At 38.4% G+C, this 25,860-nt stretch overlaps 1 protein-coding gene across 2 annotated transcripts in view; it reads left to right on the top strand.

The window, feature by feature from the left end:
- Nucleotides 1–574: 574 nt before the first annotated feature.
- Nucleotides 575–25,860, top strand: part of LOC306911959 (RALY RNA binding protein like) — a 100,005-nt gene continuing 74,719 nt past the window's right edge. The window contains exon 1 of one of the 2 annotated variants that reach the window (XM_079487692.1): nucleotides 575–1,456. In XM_079487692.1, coding sequence (XP_079343818.1) covers nucleotides 1,351–1,456 — 106 coding nt within the window. In that variant the 5' untranslated portion in view covers nucleotides 575–1,350. The remainder of the gene's footprint in view (nucleotides 1,457–25,860) is intronic. The other variant, XM_079487691.1, reaches the window with a different exon arrangement.

Below are 25,860 nucleotides of genomic sequence, written 5' to 3'. Positions count from 1 at the left end.
TTTTAATAATAACATTTTTGAAGTGTTGATAGTTTTTTACCAATGTTTCCAAAATGTGCTTTAAGTGCAAGTTTTTTAGGTTTATGTACACAAAAATGACGTTTATCTAGCGTAGAATTTCTAAGCGCTGTTACGTCCGATTTATCTAATCATATGACGTAAAAACTTGACTATAAACATACAGGAAGCTCGTCTATAGCGCCACCAAAGGTCACAATAGTAAGTGATCAACAAATAAAATGCTTCCTCTAAAATGTTTTATCGTTTTAATTATATTTGATAACGTTTAGATGATTGTTTTGGTGGTAGTGTGGCCACTCGCTGTTCCATGGCTTGAATATACATATATACATTTCATACAGAAATGCTGAAGAAAAATCAATGAAAGGTCTGCAGCTTAACACATTAAGAGCCCATTAAAACGTCCATAAAACACCAAGAAAACGGACCTAAAAGTGCAACCCACGACGTTATTCGCGTTGGCACTAGATAGTGCACCTCTACACGACGCACAAACATTACTCATATATGAGGACGAACAATAACAAAGACGGCGTTTGAAAGCCTCCAAAATCTCTTCAGATGCCACGTTGAGTCTGACATCATGGCAGCTCCGCATCCTTAAAAGAGACGGAGAAACACACAAGAGGAAAAACACTTGACAGTGTGCACTGATAAGGACTTACTGAGCTCCTCTTCTTCCCTGGTCAGGCAGCAGCAGTCACATGACAGCAGGCTGAGAGAAAGCGCTTCATTCGCCATAGCTGCGTTTTGTGCCATAACGCGTTTTTATCGCAACATTTTACTCCCACTCGGTGAGTACGTTTCCAGGCCTTTTTGTCACCCTTTTTTGTCTTTTCAATTGCTCTTTTTTATTTTTTGCGCTGGGGTTTGAACGGTGATATTGAGAAGTGTCTGTTTTTAGGCGTTTTTGCATCCGTGCATCAAGTTTTCGGTATGCGGTGATTTCTATCGGGCAAATACGCGCTTGCATTGGTGTCACATCGCGCAACTGGTTTTTAAAAAGGCATTTTTACGTATGTGGAATGATAGTGGGTTTTTAAACCTTTTTCTTTTTGGTTTTCTTTCGCTGTAGATATGCTTTGCTTGTCTTTTGCGGTGTTTGTTCGTGAGAGTTTTGTGATTTTCAGCGAAGCATTTGCCTTTATTCTGGTGCGTCTTTTCTTTACCCGAAAAGTCATTTTCAGACCTTTTAATGGCAAACTTTTCTTGCTGCTTACCGATGGCGTTTGTATGTTTTTGGTTTTTCTTTCCTTTTTTAAATGCCTTTTACTTTTGCTGGTGATTTTAAGGTGAAGTGATTTTTGGATGGTATCGTTTTTCACGTAGATGATGCAGATTGAGGTTTCGGTGAAGGGAATAATTGTTTCTTTGCGGGAAATATCAATGCGTCTTTTGCTTGCCACGAAGACGAACAGACGATTCTTCCTTGCAGGTATATAAGGACAAGAAGCGAAAATCCTCCAGCACGTTTGTTTGTTATTCAATAAAATCAAGGCGATTGTGAAATGTTATTCTGTGAATGATGTGTTCTTTGGCTGTTGATCAAACACATCCGTTGTGCATAACCACATTGCAATGTAACGTGTAGCTTATGTGGATTGTGTAAAGCAAAACTTTATTAGCAGACGGATGGGATTTGTCATTGACTGTATTGGGATATTTCAAAGATTAATTTGCAAACGAAGACTCATTGGCTACGATTTCACAGCGTATATCACTATATTTGGCTATAGAGACGCTCTTTAACAACTTAAGACTGAAATTATGAGAATGGATTCGGAAGATGCTTGAAATCCTTAAAGCTACACATATTGATCACATCATACCAGCAGGCATGGACACACACCCACTCACACACAGGTAAATAATACCACCACCCCACCACGATCAATCTTTATCTTTGTGAATCCACGTAGATGTCTGACCATTGAGAAGAAAACATTCAATGATTGACAGGTGAAGAATTTTAGGATCTCTTGGCATTTCAGCACTGATGTGGTGTGCTGTGTTTCAGCACCATGGACAGCGACCAACCACAAACCTATAGCTTTTCAAAACTGCAAACACGGACAGCCAACTTTTCCCACCGGAGCTATTATGTACAGCAGGGAACCTTATTGTAATGCACAAAGCCTTTTTTCAGCACTGTCTGCTTAACTTTTTTCTGGTACTTTGATTTCTTGTACTTCGCCTACATAGAAAACTGTAAGCATTCTGTGAACACTTTCCCATAGTTTCCCAATCAATGTGACACAGCGTGGTGCGTATGTGTGGGCAGACGAAACTACAACTGTGTTCTTCTGAGCGTCATTTATGCAAGTGCATAGAATACGTTTGGTTTCTGCCCACTGTGATCGTGAAGGTGCCAGGACTTCCATAGGAAGCTGTAGAGAGATGTACATGGCGTGTGTTGAAAGATGCCTCTGCTGCGTTGATAAATGTGTCTTTCTCTGTCATCTCTCCAGCTGGGTGTTATGATAGCCAGTGTTACTTCCTGTGGTGTCGTCTCAGCCCTCCAGGCAATTTTCCCCTGTTATCTGGGCGTCGCACATGAGGGCTATAAATGAGGGTTGAGAAATATGATAGCTCATGTGTGGAGATGGCTTCAAACTCATGAATAAAACATCGCACCGCTAGTAAAGAATTGTTTGCTCTGGACAGGTGCCCGCCATTGAAGCTGGACTGTGCAGGTTTGTCTGCGTACCAATAGGCAGACTTACTTGCCCCCTTTTTTGGGTCGTATCTTGTTAGTTGATTTGTGAGTCTTTTGGACATCTTTCTCTACTCTTGATCTGCTGAGAAAGATAATGCTGTGTTATTGATATCAGTTGTCTCTTTGCAGACATTACAGCTTGCAGGCGCTTTATAAACAGGAGAATTTTCCAGGATGTACTGCTTTCAGATCTCACAACCGTCAGAGCAACAAGACGTAAAGGATCAGAGTCAAAAAGGCCTTTGAACTGCTGTCTATGATCTGTCACAGGGGATAAAATTACAGGGCCGGTTAGTACAACAGGACACTTTGGAATAGAGCAAGGATTTAGTTTTCAGCAATTTCTGTTACAGTAAGACTTATTTTCTTTTAAAGTCATCATGAACTGACAATTGTAATATTGTGATTTATGAATAAAACAAACATTCATTTGGAGAGATTCAGTGCAGGAATTGTTTGGATATTGAAAACTGGGCGCTTCATAACAAAAAGGAGACAGGACTGATTTTGAGTGACGGAAATCGAAGTTGGGTCTCTTTCTGAAACGGTAATGAATCTTGGGCTACTACGAGGTGGTAACTTTGCCTTTGAGATTTTTGATGTAACCCAATAGTATGGCTTGCTGTTATAGTTGTAGATGTTACCTACAACCATAACCTAAAGAAACGTATAAGAGCAGGAATGTGTATTGAAGTAAATGGTGTTGACTTGAATGCTGCCTTTCAAAATCATAAACATTTCAAATTAAACGGTACATCTATCTTTCTGAAAATAAGTGTCTGATTTAACACGGATGTTTAATCAGATGTCTAAATGATATTCTAATAACCCAAAGTTGGTATTGCTTTCTGAGCCTCATCGTCTAATCAACAAAAATTCACATCGAAGGACAGGAATGCTTGAGTTTAAAATGAGATTATGTCCTATCATGGTCAAATCTTAATGACAAGCTGAATTAGATAAAATCTCTCTCTCTCTCTCTCTCTCTCTCTCTCTCCCTCAGCAGCCCTCTCAGATACCCCAGAAGAGAAACGTCTCTCCCTTAGCATTGAGCGTTCAGGTTTCATAGGCTCAGGGCAATGTTTCTGTTCTTATAATTTGATAAACGCAAGAATTCTTCATTAAATGATCATATTCTCGACACTCAAACCCATTTTTGAAGAACAAGGGCAATCTGTCTGAGCTTTTAAGTGCCAATTATGTTAAAGCATTTAAATTGTAACAGTCCTTAAGCACAACCTCTTATGTGACGTGTGCTTTCCCGATTAAATCGTTTTGTTAACCTTGAGTTTCGTCTAGCCATTAGAGCGAGAGTTTAGTGATGTAAAAATATGTAGATCAAATCTGTTTAGAGTTTTAACCTACAGGGGGAGCAGTTCAAATCAAGGTTTAATCAGACACGACCCTATTTACTTTCTTAAAGGATTTTCTGTCAGTAATTCTGTCATCCTTTACTCACCTTCGAGTTGTTCTGAATCTCTATCAATTTGTTTGTTTTGAGAAAAGATTTGTGAGAATGCTTGATACCAAACAGTTCTTGGCCACCATTGACTACCACGATGGAATTTAGATTTTTGGGAAAACTGTCCCTTCAAATGATTTTGTTTATATGAAAGCTTTTCACGTTTTGTATCCACCGGCACCCCGCGCGCTGCCCAAGAAGCAACCGAGTTCATTCTACAGCAGAAAACAGAGTTATTTTACAGTGTGTTTAGCTTGACAGCAGGTTAATAGGCTGGACTGAGGAATGTGGCTCTGAGGGGCATCGGCGTATTAAGTACGTGGTCTGATCTGTGGTTTGATCGTGTCTCTGACCCATTGTTGAGGTCTCTGTTCCTTTCAACTTACACTGAATTACGTAATAAAAACATTACATCTGCGTAATAGTTAAAGTACATTTCGAAGGCCTTTTAATAAAATAAAAATTCAGGATTTGTTTGATAGAGAGAGATCCATTCCCCCTCTTGCCTATTTATGTGTGAGTGTACATCTCAGTTTTAAATTGGACTTCGCACTAATTGCCAGGGTTCTGTCTCATTTATCCTGCTCATTTGTGTCATTCAAAAGACTAATTAATATTGGTGAGACGGCACGGAAAGTCTCGCTGGCTACCGTTTGTTTGATGTTTTCTTCGCTGCGCAGACCTCATTTTCAGCTGTACTCTGACAAATAGTTCCAGTTCAGGTTGTTTCTCATTTTGTTCGTACCGAGAAACATTTTCTGGAGTTGCCACACATACACACTCGATTTGAGGAAGAAGTGAGAGAATAAAATCTACATTTTGAAGGTGGTCTTCGTACTTCGTGCGGAAGAAAGCATTTTTAGCTTCAAGATAACTTGGTTGATATATCCAACCTGATCTCAAAGGAATTTTTGTGTATTTTACGATTTGTATGAATTCGTACAATGTCGGTCGTACAGAACATACAGTTATTAGAAAAAAGCAATGCTGAAGCTCCTCCCCTAACCCCACCCCTACACTATTGGTGCCAAGGTCATCGTAGAAAAGTGTGGAATAGAAACTCTTTCTCCTCTATTTTGATTTCAACTAGTAATTTATTTATTATTCATAAAACCTTTTAAACTGATGGAATAAAGATTTGATTTATTGCACTTATATCCAGCGAATAGTCAATATGTGCACAAATGTTTGCCGCTTTAAATACTACAAGCGGAGCGTTGAGAATGTGTGTTTACATGTTGCATGTCGTAAGCCCTAACGTTTATTTCATACTGGGAAATATTTATACCTCCTTGTCTGTGGCAGATTAAATCATGATTCACTTCGTGGAATCAATTTCACAGTCTATTTCAGTAGCACCGCGTTCCGCATCCGACTGATGTCATTTTACCCCACTATTTGTCTCGCATGGGATGCTCAAGCTTTCCCGATGTATTTATCCCTCTCTGTTTATCATATCAGCCTGCATAAAATCTCCATTAACGCAAATGATGGAAACCCTGGCGTTATGTTAAAGCTACACCTTCCCCTCTCCCACCGGCACACGTTCACAATGGTTTCATAGGGATGAGTGTGTTATTTATTAAGGGAGTTCGGCACCTTTCAGAACTCTATTAAGTGCGCTTCTTTGGCTGTCTCTCGGTTGTCAACATCATGAAGAGCGTTGTTCCATCAGCACAGTGTTACGAGAGCTGTTGACTTTTACACGGTTTTACTATGACAAAGTGGCTTTATTCTTCCGTCACGCTCTTGTGTTGATAAACAGTTCCTCTGGTCCTGTGTTTTAGTGTTTTGTAAGTTTTAGTTAGATTTCCAAAGATTTTTAGTAGTCAATTAGGGCTGCACCGATCTATCGGCTACTGATATTAATCAGCCGATGTAGGGTACATTTAACACCATCGGCAGAGCGGCATGAAAAAGGCTGATGCCGATGGTTTATTTATTAACTGCATGTCTGAATAATCCAAAGTTTTCCTCTGAGCAAAAGAATTAAATAGCAACATCACAGACTTAATTTAAGTTTATTAAAGAAATGTTCAATGTTAAGTCAAACATGAGTTAATGTTGTTAATAAAATAAATATTGGATAGCAAAAATCACATTTGAAGATTGTCATGTCGTCTTATTGTATTTTTATCTTAACTTATGCCCCTCTCTTAAAATGTTAATGGATCCAATTCATGTTCAAATAGGATATTGCAGAATAAAATTTACATAATATACTGTATGTCTTTGTACTGTGCATAATAAGTTTGTATTTATAAACACATTCATATACATACATCATATTAAAATAATATTTAAAAATATTGAAATGCAATAAAAATTAAATATACGTACAGTATGTAATACAAAATGAATATGCACAGTACACAGACATATATTATGTAAACACAAACTTTTATTCGGGATGCAATTAATCGCGATTAATCGTTCAAATTGACTGTAAAGTCTGTATATTTCAAACTCTGTATCTTTATGTTCTATAGCTATCGACCAGATCAGTTTCGCAGACAGACTGTCAGCAAGAGTCAGATTTTAGACTCAAATCTGTTTAGTCGTTTGTAGTGTAGACATAAAAAATAAGTGAAATTTGATTTTCGTATGCCTATTCGAGTCACATCCATATGTAGTTCGAATTCTATTTTATCACGAACAGAATAGCTCCCTCCTAAAGATCAGATTTGGAAAACAAATGTGCAGTGTGAACAGTTTGCAGTCATGTAAGGGGTGTTGAACATGGGACAAGGGTAAGAATCAATAATTTCTCTGAACATTTGCAATAGCATGAAACCTCTGGAATAAATGCAGTTTACAGCCTTGCTTCACTGCTATGTGCACCAAATGCCGCGATCCGTTTTAAAGGCCCTGATAAATGCAGAGTATTAACATTATGTGTCTGCGAGTGTTTATCGCATCGGCCTGTCGCACACATGGCCAAGCTAAATGAAACTGTGTTGGTCCAAACTGGTGAGCAGGTGGCTGTGGAGGTACAGATGCTGGTAGAGTGGGTAATACCAGATCCAAATGTCCGCCGAGATACAAACACACAACCACCGCTCCATCTGGGTCACATCAGCAACAGCTGGGCTGGACCGAGATCAGCTGGACGTCACCTGGACCAACTGGAAGCGTATGTTCAGAGCGGAAATACTGACGGGGAATCTCACGAAAACATGCAAAGGTGACATTTCACTCAAAACAAAGTCAAAACGACCTCAATAAAATGGCTTTTTTATTTTGATATTTGTTCCATAGAGACGTTTTTTATTAGAACCAATTATGGCAAAATATGCTTTAAAATGTTTGTAATGAAAGATAACATAGACATGTTCTTGGTAGGTTTAGTCATCATCTCTCAAGTGGGCCATCCGATTGACTTTAAGACATACGGTTTGTCTCATGAACAAACCCACAGTTGAGAAAACCAAACAAATCTTTATATTGCTGCTGGACAAAATAGCTGAATACACTATTAAAATACTGGATATATCATTGCAGAATTGACTTTATATTCAATTTATATTATACAATTAGAGCATTCAGATTTATTTATTTTCAATACTGTATATTAGGGATGTAATAATATTATCGATATCGTGTTATCGCAATAACACAATTGTCTCGATATTATGGTGGTCATATGACTGAATGAAACGAAAGGTCTTCCGGGTCTAACATAGAGAAAGTTAGAATGAAAAATTATAGATGGTACCTTTTGCAGGGTCCATCTGGTGAAATTAAAAAACATGTAAGGGATCTTTAGGTCATTTGACCTAAGCAACAGATATGATAGGATAAAGACAATAGGATGCTTACGGCACGTTTCCAAGTCTATATTTTATCATTTCAAATAGTGCAATAAATACATCACCGTGGACTTTATACAGCGGTATTATCGTACAGTGAGATTTTGATATTGTTACATCCCTACTGTATAATAATTCAAAGTATGAAAGCTTTTACATTAATTTAGATTATTACTGTATGACTACAACAAAGCTTAATGTAAATGAAAATGTTTCTTTGTGTGGTTGGATGCCTAGCCTGCAGGAATATTTAAGCAATATTATACAGTACTTATAAATAATATATTATACTGTAAACAGACTCCCTCAGTTTTATTTATACAAAAGCTTAGACTTTCGTTTAAACTGTAAAAATATGTAAAGTGAGCTCTTGAAACTCTATAATACTCGTTCGCTTTCACTGCAGTGGTAGACGTTCGCCTCGTGCCATTCACAGCGCTTGTCTTGGATCATACTTTGGAGTCTTGACGCTTTATCTTTGGTGCCGTCAAATGTACAATCCACCTCATTTGCACGACTTTTGCGAGCGGTTGCTGAGTGAGCGTTGCGCTCTCGATGTGGATCGTGTACAGACCTCTGGCATTTTGCATTTCAATTAAAAGCACTTTTATTGGTCCAATGTTTGTATATCAGGGTACTCAACCTTACCTAGAATGCTCCGGCCTGTCCAAACCCGTTAACCTCCATGAAAGCACTTGCAAAAGAAAACTGGCGTTAGCACGCTTTCTGGGACATGCCAGATGTCAGAAATGGTCCATTATTCAATTTCATGAGTCATGTCTTCTTTTTCTAGTCAAGATCAGTGTCATTAGACTGGTTTTCTCAAAGGTCGATCTTCGTCGTTTCTCCAAGGGTTGCATCCACCGCCCTCACACTTTATAAGACACGGAGCCTAACACGCACCGCCACAGACAGTCTTTCCCGTCCTGCTTCTTCTACTCCAGCAGCCACAATGGGAGCGTTCGGGGACGATCAGTTTCTGATGGAGCGTGACCTCAATTTCCTCTCCTTTCACACAAGGAAAGAGCAAGATACATGCATAGAAACATTTATCTGCATCTGTGTGGCTTTGAGGTGTTCGGAGAGTGAAAGCACCACTTCGAGGTTTTGCGAGACGTCTCTGGGTTTGCTGGAGGAAGTGATGGTTTGAAGTGAGGCGTTTATTGTGAGGTGCCTTCAACTTGAAATCTGAACGGTCTGGTCTTTTGTAAAAACAGATTACAGGTCAAACATTAACGTTGAACTATCCTGACACTGTAAGAAGAAGTCGACTAATATAAACCGTGCACATCTAACTTGGCCAATTTTATGGACTGAAATAGATTGTGGTGATAAAATGAAGCATCTGGCAACGTTGCCACGGTAACATCAAAAGTCATTTAAAATGAAAACACGGTTCATTTATTTATTCATCCAAACATAATCAACGTTATTTCATACTTGGTTTACTTTTCTCCGTGCAGTTTATTTTATGTGTAACAGATAAAATAGAAATATCACGAGAGCCCAGACATCTCACATGCGTCTGCTAGATTTACAGAAGTGAACGGCGTCTCAAACTGTGCTCAGATGTTTCAAAAACACTGCATCAAAGAGATTTCAGTATCAACTCAAAGATTGATCAAATTCCTAGAAGACCAGATTTTCTGAGTTGTGCCATCCACATTCATTTCATAGCTCTTACTGTGTGTCAATAATGGTTTCTTCCTAAGGAGTTTGGGGGAAATTATCTAAGACAAAGTTGAAATATTGCTAACAAGGTGCCATTATGCCTCCTGGGCCATGAAAGAGCAACCCTTGAGCAATTACGTTTCTCCCCGGGGGGCTATGAGAACCGTTTTTGAATTCAGTATTGGATCGGCTGAATCAATAGAACAGGCAGAAATCATTTACTGAATCTACAATAGCTTCTTCGTCCTCGGGAAGGGACCACGATTTTACACAATTACTTTCTCTTAGTTGTACATTTAAATAATTTGACGTTAGATCACTCACAGCCTGTTGAACATGTCCATAAGAGAGATTTCTTACCATGGGCGTAAATTTCATTTAACAGTAATGGGGGGACAATAAATTTCTCAAAAGCTATTTTTGAAGGGGACATTTTACCAAATAATACAGTCAAAATTGTGTACACAGAGGAAAGCCTTTCTACTAATATTATTGTAGCACAGAGACTGCGTCATTATGGTTATTTTTAAAGTTTCTTCAAAACGATGTTTACAAATCAAGCCATCAACATACAATGCGATTTTAAACACAATGACTGTTATTGTGAAAAAAATACTGTATATAGAAGAAATAACATTTTGTTACGGAGGAAAGTATGAGGTGACTGTTGCGCAATGACTGTTATTGTGAAAAAGATATAATAAATAACAAATAATAACATGTTTTGTAACTAATTGAAATAATTGATTTACAGTAATAATAATATGTAATAATAAAAACAGCTGCAATTTAAAGCAAACTTACATGAAAGAATGGACACTAAACAAAAGTACCGCTAATGCTAATATTATGCCAGATTGCCACAAATAAAACAATGCATGGGAATGTCTTCAGGGTGTTAGTTGCATTTTGTGACGCAATATGCATCAAGCTATTGTAAACAAGCTAATGTTAACAAGCTAAGTAACGTAAACATAGCAGATTCATGGAAAAATACATCGCAAATCAGCATTATTTGCCCCAACTAATTTATTAATGAATCAGCATCATTAAAGAATTTTTATTTAACTTATTTAAAGTGAAAAGTGAATACTTACTGGAGTTCAACAACCACCGATGAATAAGCCAAACCACTGTCAGGCATGGAAACTGAACGGTTTCTAAACTTAAAATGCATTTTCGGGTTTGTATTTTTTTCTACCTACACAAATGTTTTTAGGTTTATATCATATATTTTTCACAATAGACAGAACGATTTTTTAAACGATTTTTTCGGGGGGACAACCCTCTGATGGGGGGACGTGTTCCCTCCCGTGCGTCTTACAATGGAAGAAAACTCTCTCTGTCTCTTGTTCTCTTTATTGAAAAGAAATACTTCAACTACTTATCTGCAATTCTTGCACTTCAGAAATTGTAAATTTCAAACGTGTATGACTTTCTTTCTTCTGAAAGAAGATATTATGAAAAATGTTGGTAACCAAACCACCATTGACTTCCATTGTATTGACACAAAACCACTGAGTCATAAATATCTTCTTTTGTGCTTCACGTGTTTTGACATAAGGAGGAGTAAATGATGACTGAATATCAGTTTTTGGGTGAACTGTCCCTTTAAGGGGACCATATATACCTGAAACCAGAGGACCAGCCCTACAAGAGAAATAGTTCAACTAACATTAAATATTGTCTGAATGAAAAGGTTTTGGCTCTAGATTTTGGGGATGGAGTTAAGAGACAGAAAATATAATAAGCTCAAAATTTAACAATAGATGTCAATAAAACATTCCCACATGGATAAACAAAGCAAATTTAGTGATTAAAAAAAGTCCCATTTCTTGCTTCCGTAGAGAAATAAATGAATTTGTAAAACACTCAAGACAGGCCTTGCATGAGCTTTTCTTATTATGACATTTTCGATTCCATTATGAAATTCACCTTTCATTGCTTTTTCCGATTTTCTTATAGTTTTAATCCTCATATATTTGCGATTCATCCCAGAGCTAGATGGTTATAATAAGATTAATGATTTTTGAAATCCCTATGGTGAAATAAACTTTTAGATGTGTAAAGTGTGTTAAGGAGAGAGGGAAAGCAGGGCGGTGTTCATTTTCAAAATACACTCAGAACTGTGGGAGATCTGATGCAATTTTTATGCATGTCAGATTCAATACAGCTTTTGTGTGCGATAGAACGCGTGCATTTCACACAAAAGATAACACGCCCAGGCACGACAGAACCGGCAATAGCATTTCAGATCATTTATTTGAGCGTCTGAATCGAAATGGCATTGATCTGATAAAAACAGCAGTTTAACTAACCTTCTGACTGTCCTTTTCTCTCCGTAAATGGCAGAGGCGTGCGTACTCGGATTGTTCTGTATATCAGCATCTGTCTCTGTCTTTCTGATGACAGTGGAGTCTCTCATCTCTGTCCTTCTTATTGATTCTTCCCTTCCCATGTTGACGTTGATGTGGTGAAATGAGGGTGTTCTGTGAGACGTTTCCGTGCTCGATCTCATCTCCCTTTATCTGCTGTTTGGTTCTTTCTCTCCAATGAATAATTTCCAGCGTTAAAGTGCAACAGCCGCCCATAACCGGGTTTGTATCTGTTTACGAGATTATTTGCACGCTCCGATTATGCATCTCGTCTCTTTGAATCAAAAACGAATCATTAAAACTAAAGTGATTATAGTTTCTTGGGAGACATCATTAGTTTTGAAATGTCGCTGCACGTTCGTAAGTTTGCTCGCTGGACTGTGTTTATAAACCGTGTTCATTCACTATCTTTTGTATAATGTGAAGACTTGAGTCTTAGACCGATTCGAGACTACTTGGCAAGTGTCTTAAGGATTTTGACAAAGCAGTTTTGAGGACCTTTGTGTTCAGACAATCTGATGTTAAACACAACGCGCTGTTGTCTGTTGTCAGGTGTGTCTTGTTCGGTCTATGCGACGCTAACATACACAAGCTGGTGTTTATGTTGGTTTATGTAAATATTTTTTGCACTAATATGAATAGAAGCCCTTCAGGCGCTGGCAGATTTTTGTGTTGAACACAGCAGTCTAGCAGTAGGGCTGAAATGTTTCATTGAACGACTACATGATTCCTGTCGCTTGTTTGGAAACTCTATCGGTTATTTACACAGCCATCATTTCAGGTTTTCAAAGAACGTACCTAGCAGGGTCCTATTTTATTCACACTTCAGTAAATACTTGCTGGGCTGGGTTTTGCCATCAACATGAAATAAAAATCGACCAGTTTGTATTTACACATCTGTGTGGCTTTATGTGTAAAACTGCGTAGATTTATGATTTGTTTTCACACGTTAAGGTCGAGTTTTGTTTTTATGGACACCTGGCCCATACACAAGTTCCGGTCTGTGTTTGTTTATTAGTCTGGCTATTTATATCTTAATCAATTCATATTAATATATACTCATGTTTTATTGTATTTAATAAACAATTTGTATGTTCATTTTTTAATTCAACAATTTTTGTAACTTTTAAGTTTAGCCAAGTGACAGTTCTTTTCTTCTAGTGGCCCATAATAATACCTGCTAGACACACTTTAAACTTGCTAGTTAATGTAATTGTTTTTTCATTTGCTTGTTATCAAAAATAATCTACAGGGACTAATCATCTATTTATTTACGTGTACCGGAAGTCAAGTTTGGGCAACAAAAGCGCACATGCGCAGTAACGTTTGTTTATGTTGTTGCTGTTGAAACCCTCTATAAATGATATACTGTTTGTATTCATAAACATCAAAAGGTAATAAAGTTAACCAAAATACAAATAGCTATTTGAAAGGATAGTTGACAAAAAATGAAATTCTGTCACGATGTATTCACACCTGTACATGCCTCTTTGTTCTGTGGAACACAAAAGAAGATATTTGAAGAAATGTCACAGTGGTTTTGTGTTCATGCAATGGAAGTCAATGTTGGCTAATGTTGTTTGCTGACCTTCAAAATATCTTCTTTTGTGTTCTACAGAAGAAAGAAAGTCAAACAGGTTTGTAATGACATGAGGGTGAGTAAGTAATGAAAGAATCATTTACTGTAAGCATTACTGTAGACCGTTGCAGGTTATGTCACCTTCTCTTACAATTCAGCCAATACTTTTTTGTTCTATTAAAAAAGGTGGAAACAATAAGAACAAAATGAAATCTTTGATAGGTAAATGTTCACTTTACACAGTAAAACAGCTTTTAAAGGATGGAATGGTACTTCTCTACTGTACTTCACTGAAGCTGCTAAAACACAAGGTATATGCCCTTTAGTAAGTCAGTCAAACTAGAATAACGGTCTTTGGTATTTGTTTGAATGACTGTAATTTAATAGTTTTAGTTCAGTTGATGTTTAGTTAAATATAACTCTCACACACACAGACACCGTGTACTCTCGCTCTCCTCAGAGGTTTCTGGAAGTTCATTATTCTCCACAGCATCCTTGTTCACGGTGTGTTTCAGCAGATCATGATCATCGACCAGGTTACCGGTTCTGTCCGTATCTGATACGAGCAGTATCTTCCATCCCGGGATCAAACCGAGCACACTCATTACGAATGAGATAAATCTCATTACTCTCGATACTCTGAAGTATTTATTGAAATCAGTCGCTGCAATTAGGCGGCGATACACAAACGAACGGAATCAGAGGCTTAGTTAGGAAAGTCAATCCACATTCAAACAATCTGACAGAAAACCTATTTCAATCTCTCATTAGTGCCAAAGCGATGCTGGCGATTGATATGCATCTATCCATCCGCAAGAATACACATCAATAATGTATGATGCTCTTCAGAGAAAAAAGCTTTGTTTTCAATAAGCTGAACATAAAGTGATACTCTTAAATAAACTGGTATTTTTTATTCTTTTTATTTTCGGCTGGGTTGAAATACTTGTTGTCTGATTGTTAAGAAAGTAATAGGAAAAAATCTCTTCCTGCATCATATTTATCAATGATTAAAAAATAAGTGACAACACAATCGAATACGTAACTATTTCACGAAGTGGCTAGTTCGTATGAAATCTCATGCGTACGATTTCAGATGATCTGTTCTTCTGCCAGTGAAATATTCAGTTATTGTTTGGTATTTGCCTTATTTAAATGCTATAAATGTGCTTTTTGGCTATTTATGGTCAGAATAATAAGCAACATTTTTCAGCAAACACCTCACAATACAAAACACGCAGACGTTCTATCAGACACAAAGCCCAATAGGCTGATCACAGGGGACCAATCAGATTGTTTCCGTACTGTGTAAACAGGAAATGCACTGTTCCCACATTTTTCATCTCTTTAATGCCATCTGTCCAGTTTCTATTCAGCTGAAGTGCTAAGACCTGCATTGGACCAAATCCAAGCCCTGCATCATATTTGGATATTATTCACATACATGCAGCAGTTGCCAATGAAGATTTTTCTGCATCCTGGAAGCCATTACATTTCTTTAATCCTGCCGTCACCTTTAATGTTCTGAACGCAAGCGTATCTGAGCTTGTTTGCACGTGTGCGTCCCTCAGAAGTAATTTACGTGTTTTCATTTCTGCGTCCAGCGTATCGCTCGTTGATTTGATGAAGATTAAATTGAGTGTGTGCGATTATATTGAATGCCTTAAGAAAACTAATGTGTGAATTGATTTGCTGCGGAAAACTGTTCTCGCCGGCTGCTGGCAAAAGCTTCGGCCTTCATTTCCAACTTGATTCTGAGAAGACAGGAAAGCTCTTATTGCAGGAGTATCGAGTTTTTGTGCGCCGTGTACCAGGTGTAATGATCACATAGACACTTTCAGATCTGTTCCCATAAATCAATTTTCTTCCTTCTTTCCTTCTTTCCTTCCTTCCTTTCTTTCTTTCTTTCTTTCTTTCTTTCTTTCTTTCTTTCTTTCTTTCATTCATTCATTCAGGTAAATTCCTCACCTCTTATCATTGTGCTGTATTAGAGCCCAAAGCACTGGCCCTTCTATTTGAGAGCAGAATAATTCAATCAGATTGGCTGAGATCTCATTTCAGCTGTTTGCAGGTCGCTAAGCACAGGCTTTGCCTCTGTCAGAATCCCACACAATGCCCCGGGACTGCTGATTGACAGCTCTCGGGTTCTTTCAGGTTGAGTTCATCATTACATTACATTTTTTCCCGAAAGTTTTCCGTCGCACCTCTGTGATTTCCACATTACCCCGTTACCGCTTCTGTGTTTGTGCTAGTTCGTCCATGACATCACGTATGTGAGAGCGGTGATGCTTTTGCGGGAGACTCATTGCTGAGATGGGGCAACCTGGGGTTAAGTGACAAACACAGAGGCGGAGCAAGATGAGAGATTATTTCACAGACATTCAAAAGCAGAACAAAACAATCCACTGCAGTTGATGTTTAGTTTTCTTGCTACGGTATCATGCCACAAACATTTGATTATACAACAATGTAATTGTAATGTAATCAATGTTATATCATGTAAAAACAACTGATTCAACACGAAATGATCCCTGTTCACTTTAATACTCAAAAAATGACAAACACAATTTCTGCATTACGCACGCCAGGCCAGTAGTTGGCGATGTCACTGTATAAAGCAACATGTAATACGCATGATGTCACCGTTTTCAAATGTGCAGTTTGTAGTTTATACAGTTTTAAACACTTTGAAACCCGTTTTCAAAAGGTTGCAGTTACAGGCCACCAAAACTGATGGTGTAAATGCCCCAACCTGGCAGACAGATGACTGCTGGGTAAAACTGGGTCTGTAGCTCCTGTGGTAGGTTGAACGTCCTCAATTGACAGAGAACGCACAACCTCTGCTGGGCCATTTTTACAATGGAGTCTATATGGGACTCCAACTTTAGGTCCTGAGAGATAGTGGAACCCAGGAACCTGAATGACTTCACAGTAGCCACAGTGCTGTCCAGGATGGTGAGAGGAGGGAGTGAAGAAGGGTTCCTTCTGAAATCTCAAACTTCAGGAGTTTGACAGAAGGTTCTGAGAGGTGCATTCGTTTGTGGAGAGTGAGAAGAGCAGAGGAAGGAGAACACATCCTTGTGGAACTCCGCTGCTGATTGGACATTTTCCCAACCTCACTAGCTGTTGCCTGTTAGACAAAAAGTTAATAATCCACTGACAGGTGGAGGTTGGCACGGAGAGCTGGATAAGCTTGGGCAGAAGGATGATGGTGTTGAAGGCTGAGTTGACGTCTGCCTGGCGTAGGTCCCTGGTCTGTCCAGGTGTTGTAGGACGTAATGCAGTCCCATATTTTGGTGATTTATTAAAATGTAACTCCTTGTGTAAACTAGGCACGTAATGTCAAAATATTGATAAATAAATCGAATCGCTAAATGTTTGTATCGCTGGCAGAGCAAATCAATAACGTACCCTTTTGGAGGAACTGTCCGATTTACATTTACATTTCTCACTTTAATGGACATCTACTGAGTATAGGATGATGTACTAGTGTCCTCCTGTAGTGCTTGATGCCAAAAATTGCCAACAAACCTCATGCATAAGAAATGCACTGTATAATGACCACTACTGTATGTGTGAAAGAGTTCAGGCAAATTTTGTAAATATAAGTCCCCCAGACATCACGTTTTGGCTACTACTGTGAGCAATGTGAGCAGGCCCTGTATGCTTCTAGAGGTTATAACCTGAAAGCACAGCTCATGTATTATCGGAAGAGTGTACGTTCAAAAGGCAAAGCCAGCACAAATAACAGCAGGTCTGAGGAGCTCCGAGATGGATGGAATTAAAAATCCAGGGAAATCTGCCTCCCAGAGTGCACCGCACCACTTTGGTCCCTTTGAATGCTTCTGAATAGCGCAAACAGCTCGTGACTGGCACGTTTCTCGACATGCGTTTACTGATGTCTGAGTCTTCTCAGAAATAAACATCCTGTGTTGGGTTTTGATCTCAGGATCACTCTATCTCTCCCCAGCTGAGAGCACCTTTCTGTCCTTTAGTATATGCTTCATGTTTTTCAGAGCACAATTCACATGGTTTGAGGTTTGTAATATTCACATTTGTACACGTGAAGGAGTCACAGTAGGAGCTGGTTTATTTAAGGGGTAAATGTACACCACGTTCTTCACAAATCCCCTGCTCATTCTCACCATTTTTGCAGATCATGTTCTGTAGAAGTTACAGTATTACTGGAAGCAGTTTGCCACTAACTTACAATTATGTCATTTACTGGCAACTGTTTTTTCAAAGATAAATGATCATTAAACATTAACAAGTCTTTATCCTTAAAGAAAATAACTGTAAAATAATATAGCCTCATGCAAAGCATTCTGGGAAGCAGAATGTGAGGTTTATGTGGAGGCTATTATTTTTTATCATTTTTTCTTTAAAGATAAATTCGTGTTAATCTTTAATGTTCATTTATCCTTGAAAAAACTGTTGCCAATAAATTAGATAAATATAAATCTACAGTACGTTACTGGCAACTAGCTGCATATCTACAGCCAAAAAGTTTACGGTGTACATTTACTGTACACGTTTCCTTTTGCTATCAGAAATATTATACTTAATAAGAGTGTAATGATATGCTCAGCTCACGTTGCAATACGATACATGATACTGGGTTTACGATTACAATTGCATTACAATATTTGTAAAAAAAAGGAAAATATGGAACTGGCACTCAAATATTAAATATTAACAAATTTAGGAACATTAGTTTTGTTAAAGAATTGACAATATTCAAGGCTTAATTCAACCATGTAAACTAATAAAAACTTAGTAGATCTGTCAATGAAAGTAAAACTGAATTTTAACAAAATATAAACAATATTGCCATAGCTCTATGATATTCTTAATGTTTTTGTATTGCTATATGCGATACTTTGACATATTGTTACACCCCTATTACTTCATCTAAAAACGGCATTTAATATTATATTTTGTTGTATTTACATTTCTTGTGTATAGTATTAATATATTATATGATTATAAGTTATCAGCAATTGCGTATTTTCTACATAGGATACAATCATAATAATCGGCTTCAACAACGCAAGTTATCTTTTTTAACAGGCATTACAAACAAGGGCTCGTAGGTGGACAGGCCTCCGATCGTGGCATTGTGCTCCAGTCTGAATGTCTGTGTGGTCACGTCTCTCTATCCCGTCCGATTGTCTGCAGAAGGCGATTCAGATAAGGATCGGCCTGAGCGTTGATAAGCTGAATGCATGCCGCACAAGAAACACTTCCAGCGGGGAAATGAACGGCGGATCCCAAAGAGACTGCGTTTTTTCAAGCTGTATTTGTTGACGGAAATGCCGAGCTTCGTGACCGGCTTCTGTTTCATCTGTCAGTCACCAGTGGATGTGAAGATGATTTCTCAAGCAGGCCAATTTATAGGTTCAGCTTCTACGAATACAGAAAAAGACAATTCAACTAAAACCAAAAGGGGTTTTCACATGTACACAAAACATTAGAAGCGTTACTGACCTAAAGAGAGTTAATTATGCTACCTACTGATATACTTCATTTTTGAACACTTCAAAGGCAGCATTGTGCGCATCATTCGTGGAGAAAGCAATCCCAAAATGCATTGTGACAAGGTCAATAATAAACCGCCATAAACAAGATGCTTTGTGACGTAATATTATAAATGATTATAAATACACATATTAAATTAATGCTAAAATGTATTGACAGTTTCAGGATGCTTCCTTAGAAGGCAGCTGACTATATAGGAAGCTCACTAGCTTTTAAAACAAAGCTTTCCTTGCTTTGTTTCCCATATTATCTCCCGGGCAAGAGTGCAAGCCCTTCAATGCCAGCGGCTTTTTATCTTCTGGCATTTATTTCTCTATCCCCTCTGCACTCTCCTCCTTTTTTCTTTTTGTTTTTCCGTGAGGCCCAGCAGCTGCCGGTGCAGATGGGCCGACTGGAGCGCACCTCGTTGTAATAACACTATCTATTTCCACATAAACAGACTAACAAATGTCAGCAGCTTGGCTAACCATGTGAACGCAGCAACCTTTCCAGTGGTCGGATGTGATGGTGTGTGTGTGTGTGTAAGCGCGTTTGTGGGGGTGGTATGGGAGATTGACAGTCTAACAGATGTTCCTCATTGGCTCTCTGACCGATGGAGATGCGGGGGAGGAAGTGATGGGAGAGAGACACGCGGGTCATGGACGTGAGGATGGTTGGGTGCGTTTGCCATGTGGTTCTGTCCCCCTCCGGCATGCGTTATGGTTTATTGCACATATGTCTCTATTTGATAGTCATATGTTTCGCCCACTGCATTTACATGCGCAGATTTCCATCCATCCGAATCAATTCCACTCGATGAATCTACGGTAACCAGAACGCTGCAATCTGACCCAATTACTGCTTTATCTACTCTGGAAAAACTCAGGACATTTAACAACTCAATTCTTAATTTTAAGCTTGATGCCTACCGGTCCTCCAATATTTTAACTAGACATATCTGGAACACATGTGACAAAAATCAGTAATATATTTAAATCATGTTTTTTAATAGTACTTATAATTGTGGATTTACCTTTTTTTTACATGCATGGAGAATTCTGGGTAATACCTTATAAGTGACCTCTTGATGCACATTTAACTCCGTTTACCTTAGAATTTGGTCCAGAAAGACTTTTATATTGGAAATATATGCTTATTCTATTATCTCCCTCTCAATCCTCTGTCTCTTTCTAATTTAAGCCCTTTCAGTTTTTAATCTCTCTTGTGTCAGGAGTCCATTCTGCTTTCCTACTATTGGCATGGCAGATGTGATGCAGCAGCCCCCTGTGAATTGTGGGAAAGGTGACCTCTAGCGAATGTCTTTTGTGAACCCACCTTACTCTGAATGAAAAACACCTAGCGCCACAAGAAAAACAGTCCTGTATTGTTGTTGTGTAGATATTCAGAAGAAATGCTAAGAAAGACTTAGATGCTATTCATATTCTGACATAAAACATTACCAGTGATAATGGGTGGTGGATCAATTAACTGTACATGTTTCTTATGGTGTGATATTTCTATACTATAAATATGAATATTAATAATATAAATTATTAACTGTTTGTTTTCAAAAAAAAATCTTGTCGCCCACCGTTACATCCAGGATTTTGCATATTACTCAAATAAACTTTGAGCCCAAATATGCACAATGTTCACGTGTATAAATTTGGCCTCGGTGTCATTTTAAGGAATTCATTTTCATGTTTCTACTGAATACTGTATATTTTCTGTGAAGTTGCTTTTGCAAAAATGCAAAAACCTTGAAAAACAGGCTGAATCTCACACAACCTAATGTGTGTCCATCGCATTTCACCTCCAGTTTTAAAGAACAACATTAGAAATGATGTTTTCTCTTGATTTTTTGGCCCATTAAGATTGTTATATTGGCATTATTTTCAGTAATGAGTAATTTGACTGAACACATGTTTACTTGAATCATGAAAATAATGAGACAATGCCCAAAAACCCTAATGGTCCTATAATGGGCTTTGATTTCTTTATGCAAAACAGAATAATTTTTTTAGGTAAATGTAGTCTTAGTCTCAGCCTCAGACTTCACGTCCACAGACCGTTGGCTAAACGTCTGTTGCATAAACGCACACTTTTCTGGAAACACGTCACGTTCAAAGTCGTCATCTGATTGGTTGAATTTCACAGGGTTTCCTGTAGATGTGCGTGTCGGATTCTTTAGCGGTCTGACCGTCTGATCTAAGAAGTAAGCTGTTGTGTTTACATCGGTTGCAATAAGAATTCATCACGATCGACTTAACGCTTAATTCTTAAAAGTATGAGAGGTTCACTGCATAAACTTATAATCATTCTGTTGCTGTTAACTTTTGTGTTAATGTACACCGGTCTGTTACTGCGGGGACATTTCCACGCCCTAAACATGACCCGGCACAAAACAAACCGCGATTGGTTGCTTTACCTGTCAGTCAAATAGCCTCTTGGGCGGCCAAAACTCAGACCTTCAGTATGAACGCCAGACTAATGTAGTCTCAGCCTGAGGTGACGCCCTTTTATATCCATCTGATGCATACTTAATAAAAAAACAAGATTGTGCAAACATAACAAACTGTGATTGGTTGCTTTACACGTCAGTTATTCGACTCTTCGTGGCCTGTTTAATCTAATGACGGTTAAAAGTCTGGTTGCGGATGACTTAGCTAAACAGAAATGCTTATCTACAGTCTGGGTGTTTTCCACTGGTGATATCATTTGGTTAAACGGAGTAAAAGCTCATCAAAGAATCTGAAGGAACCCAGTGCATTTTCTGACCGAGAACTTGAAAAATGACACGGTGCCTATCTCCAGCAGTCAGGCTTGATTTTCCTCATTATTTCCTCCGTCCTGCAGGATTTAATGAGCTCTGAGTCACACGCCTTCTCATCAGCAGACCACCATCAGTAATGGACCGGTTAAATGAGAGCTCAGCGGTCTAGACTGAAGATGATGGACAGAGCCGAGGTGTCGTCTGCTCTTTGTATCTGACCATCGGTACCGAGACCCACCGTTGAATGTAAAACAGGGTGAAGATATTGTGGAATTGAATTGTAAGTGATTATGTGAGCGTGCGGTCACGAATACTCGGACTTCTTATTATCGTCACCTTATTACCGCCCATCTTGACAGAAAGGATGACTGACATAAAAAGTGAGCATCCAGTTTGTTTCAGACGGACGTTTTGTTTTACAAATCTAGAGTAACACAACTTTTCAGATTTTCCAGCCAGTCAGATCGCAGCTTGATGTTTTAAGAAAAGTGCGGTACACATCAAATGGTCTCAACGGCCATCTGGGGCCAAAAACTAAACAGCACATTGTGTATCCACATGTGTGCGTTTGTGTGTCCGTATATAACGTTGTCGCAAGCTTTTGGATTTACAGTGACAGATTAATTAAAAAGAAGAGCCGAACATGATGGGCCCTGCGATTCCTGTCAGATTCACCAGCATCACTGAATGTGTTTTGGGTCCAGCGTGGTTTCGCTAACATGAACGCGCTCATGTGATTAAGCTCAACTTGAGCGGAAAGAACGTTTCGGAGCGAAAACCCTCCTGTCAGAACGGACTTAAGGTTTGAGATCGTCTGACAGGCTTGCCCGGCTTCAGGAGGAGATTTACCCGTGAAGATTTGTACTCAGTTTGGTGCGTCTGAAATTCTGATCTTTTCTCGGAGGTCAACGGAAGTCTCTGAGAGGTGAAACTAACTTAAAGTTACTATCTTAGGAGACGCTCACTGAAAAATCGAGTTAAGTCTGTTCTGACAGGAGGGTTTTCTAGTAAAAAGTGACTTTGCAAGCTACATTCATTATAAAGTTAGAAAATGCTGCATTGTTGTATTGTCATCACATTAGAGTCTTGAAGAAAAGTGGGATTCATTTGACTGAATTTATCTTTTCTGTTTGATTCATTTATATTAATTATGGATTTTTATATATTTTGGTGGATTAGAGTAGATTTATCATTTTTTACCCTTTTATCGACCCATAAAATCAAATCTTGCATGACATCTGTTTAATATTTCAATTCTTTCTCCAGACATAAATGAAGGGCAAATATAAATTTTGCTGATATATGTGACCCTGCAAAACAAAACCAGTCTTATGTGTCCATTTTTTTCATATTTAGATTTTTACACAATCACAACACAATATTTGGCCACGATACTCTAGAATATGAGGGTGCAAAAATATAAATATTGAGAAAATTGCCTTTAAAGTTGTCCAAATGAAGTCTTATTACTCACCAAAATAAAGTTTTGATATATTTACTGGAGGAAATTTACAAAATATCTTCATTGAACATGGATCTTAATGATTTTTGGTATAAAAGAAAAATCGATCATTATGACCCATAAAGGTTTTTGTTGGCTGTTGGTATAAATATTCCTGTGCTATAAAACTGGTTTTGATAATATGAACTATCAAAATTCTGATCAAAATTAACCAAACCCAGAACAATCTATTTCATTTACACAAATCTAATACAATTTTATTCTTGCAATTTTAGCAGAAACACTTTGACTCCATCAAATCTAAGATATAACAAAGCAACATCTGAGTGATAACATTTTCATCTGGGAAATGCTAAAGCCCAAAAATCTCATATTTTGTTCGTCCATATTGCATTCATAGGGTAAAATAGATGATGTCACATTTTTTTATATTTTAAAAGCTACTGCCACCTCAAATTGCTCTAATGGCCTACTTTTTTAGGGTCGCTTGACTTTAGTTAACCTACTTTACACCACAAGTGGCTTGAGACTCCAGACTCTTTAGCTTTCTAAACGCCGCTGAGCAGACTGGCTGATTGTCGAGCTCATTTATAATAATCGAAGCATTGATCTAGACCCAGGCCAGAAAACAGAAAGAGAAACCCAGATAAGTGTGGCGGGTCACTGTTCATCTGAACCACATCTCAACACCGTCATGTGCCGGGACACCATATAAGAAGAGAATGTACCGTGCCTGGGCATCTGCAGACAGGTTCTTGCCCACAGCAACCATCTTACTGTCAATCCACTCTGCAGCAGGTCATTTAGTTATACACTCGCTCTCACAAGCAAGACAGACAGATTCGACACTCGCCTCACCAATGAGAAGAGGGGCAGGGAAAATGGGAGATTTTTGGAGACTCAGGAACTGTATGTACTGTCAGAGAAAATGAAGGCTGAGAAGTAAAACGGCACAAAGTTAAAGTTTTTGTATGGATGTGGTGGACGGGGCTGAAATGTTTATTTAAGGGATGTTACATATACAAAGTTAAAGGTCCAGTTTATGAATTTAAGCGGCATCTAGCGGTGAGGTTGAGAAGTGCAACCAACGGCTCACTCCACCCCTCTCTTTTGGAGCACTACGGTGGCTGACACAGGACTAAGATGTCCTCGCATCTTTGCCTACGGAAATACTGTATTTACGAAACGTGTTCTGTAGAGCAGTTTGTCTGCTTATGGCTACTGTAGAAACAACATGGCGACTTCCATGTAAGGGGACCCGCCGTGTATGTAGACATGTTTTCTATATACACCTCTGAAGACATAGTTGTGTTTATTATATTGCCTTTCAGTCAATAGAAGTCAAGATTTATTTGTTGAGCAAAAACATATGATTCAATCTTGTCTGAGTATTTCCATTGCAAGAGACACGTTATTAAAGGAATAAGGCCCAAAGAGGGTTATAGTGCATTTTGTAATAGCTAAGGGCTTATAAAATACACTGTTACCCGCTGCTTCTCAGGGCTTATTGCTTTTATAAAACAGTTAATTCATATGCGTAGCAAGTAGCGGTGTGGAGAGACGCTTATCCCACGAAACTAAACACGAGACTGAGTTCACGAGAACGAGAAGCAACAAGATTTTTTTAATGAAATCCTCAATGATGAAATATATAGGGAAAATAGCCTCTTATTCACCTTAAAACCAAATTGCACAAAATGTAGGCATAACAAAATCAATCTTCTATTTTAATGAACTATATTATGCAGTAATAAACAATATGCAAACATTGCAAAATGTTTTGTCACAAACTCAACTGACAGGCTGTAATTGCACAAAAATGATGCTTTGTTTTCTTAACAGGTGCAGCTTTTAGCAAAGAGATGTGGTTGTTTTCTTGATTTGCTTTTTGCATAGTGCTCGAGTTAGCAGAGGTGGTGATCATATCACACTTTCAATCCTCCTTCATCCCCTGACTGAACCCTCAGAACCATGTGGAAAATAAAATGTATAGCGAACTTGCAATTGCTATACTCAACTTGTGGTCCATTTTGTTGCCCCGCGCACTAATGTTTACATAGGTGTAACGTAAACACTAGTGCGCGATGTGAAATGTGAGGATGTGAAAGACGCCTGCAAATGTTGAAACCGTCCATCTAGCGCGTGTTCACATAGAGAAGTGGTGGGAAAGGTAAATCACGTTGTCTATGAATGGCCGTGCCGGTAACTGTAGATCACGGCAAGCATATACTTTGTGCAGTTATTAGCGTGTTCTATACAGTAATAAAAAAGGTCACATCACAACAAAATGTGCACTCACACAAATGCTCTCAAATATATTTTGAGGTCGGACAGGTTAAATATAGGGAGCATATTCCACTGAAATGGTCGCAATTTCGCGCCCAGCACTCCATCATGCCAATTGCGAGACTATGTTGTGATCTCGTAACACCCCTAGTAGCAAGCTTTCATAAAATAAAATAATATTTAGGCTTT

This window comes from Barbatula barbatula (assembly GCF_947034865.1).
Source record: "Barbatula barbatula genome assembly, chromosome: 23".
NCBI lineage: Eukaryota > Metazoa > Chordata > Actinopteri > Cypriniformes > Nemacheilidae > Barbatula > Barbatula barbatula.
Note: the sequence above shows the minus strand (reverse complement) of the source record. Positions and strands in the feature narration are given on the sequence as shown.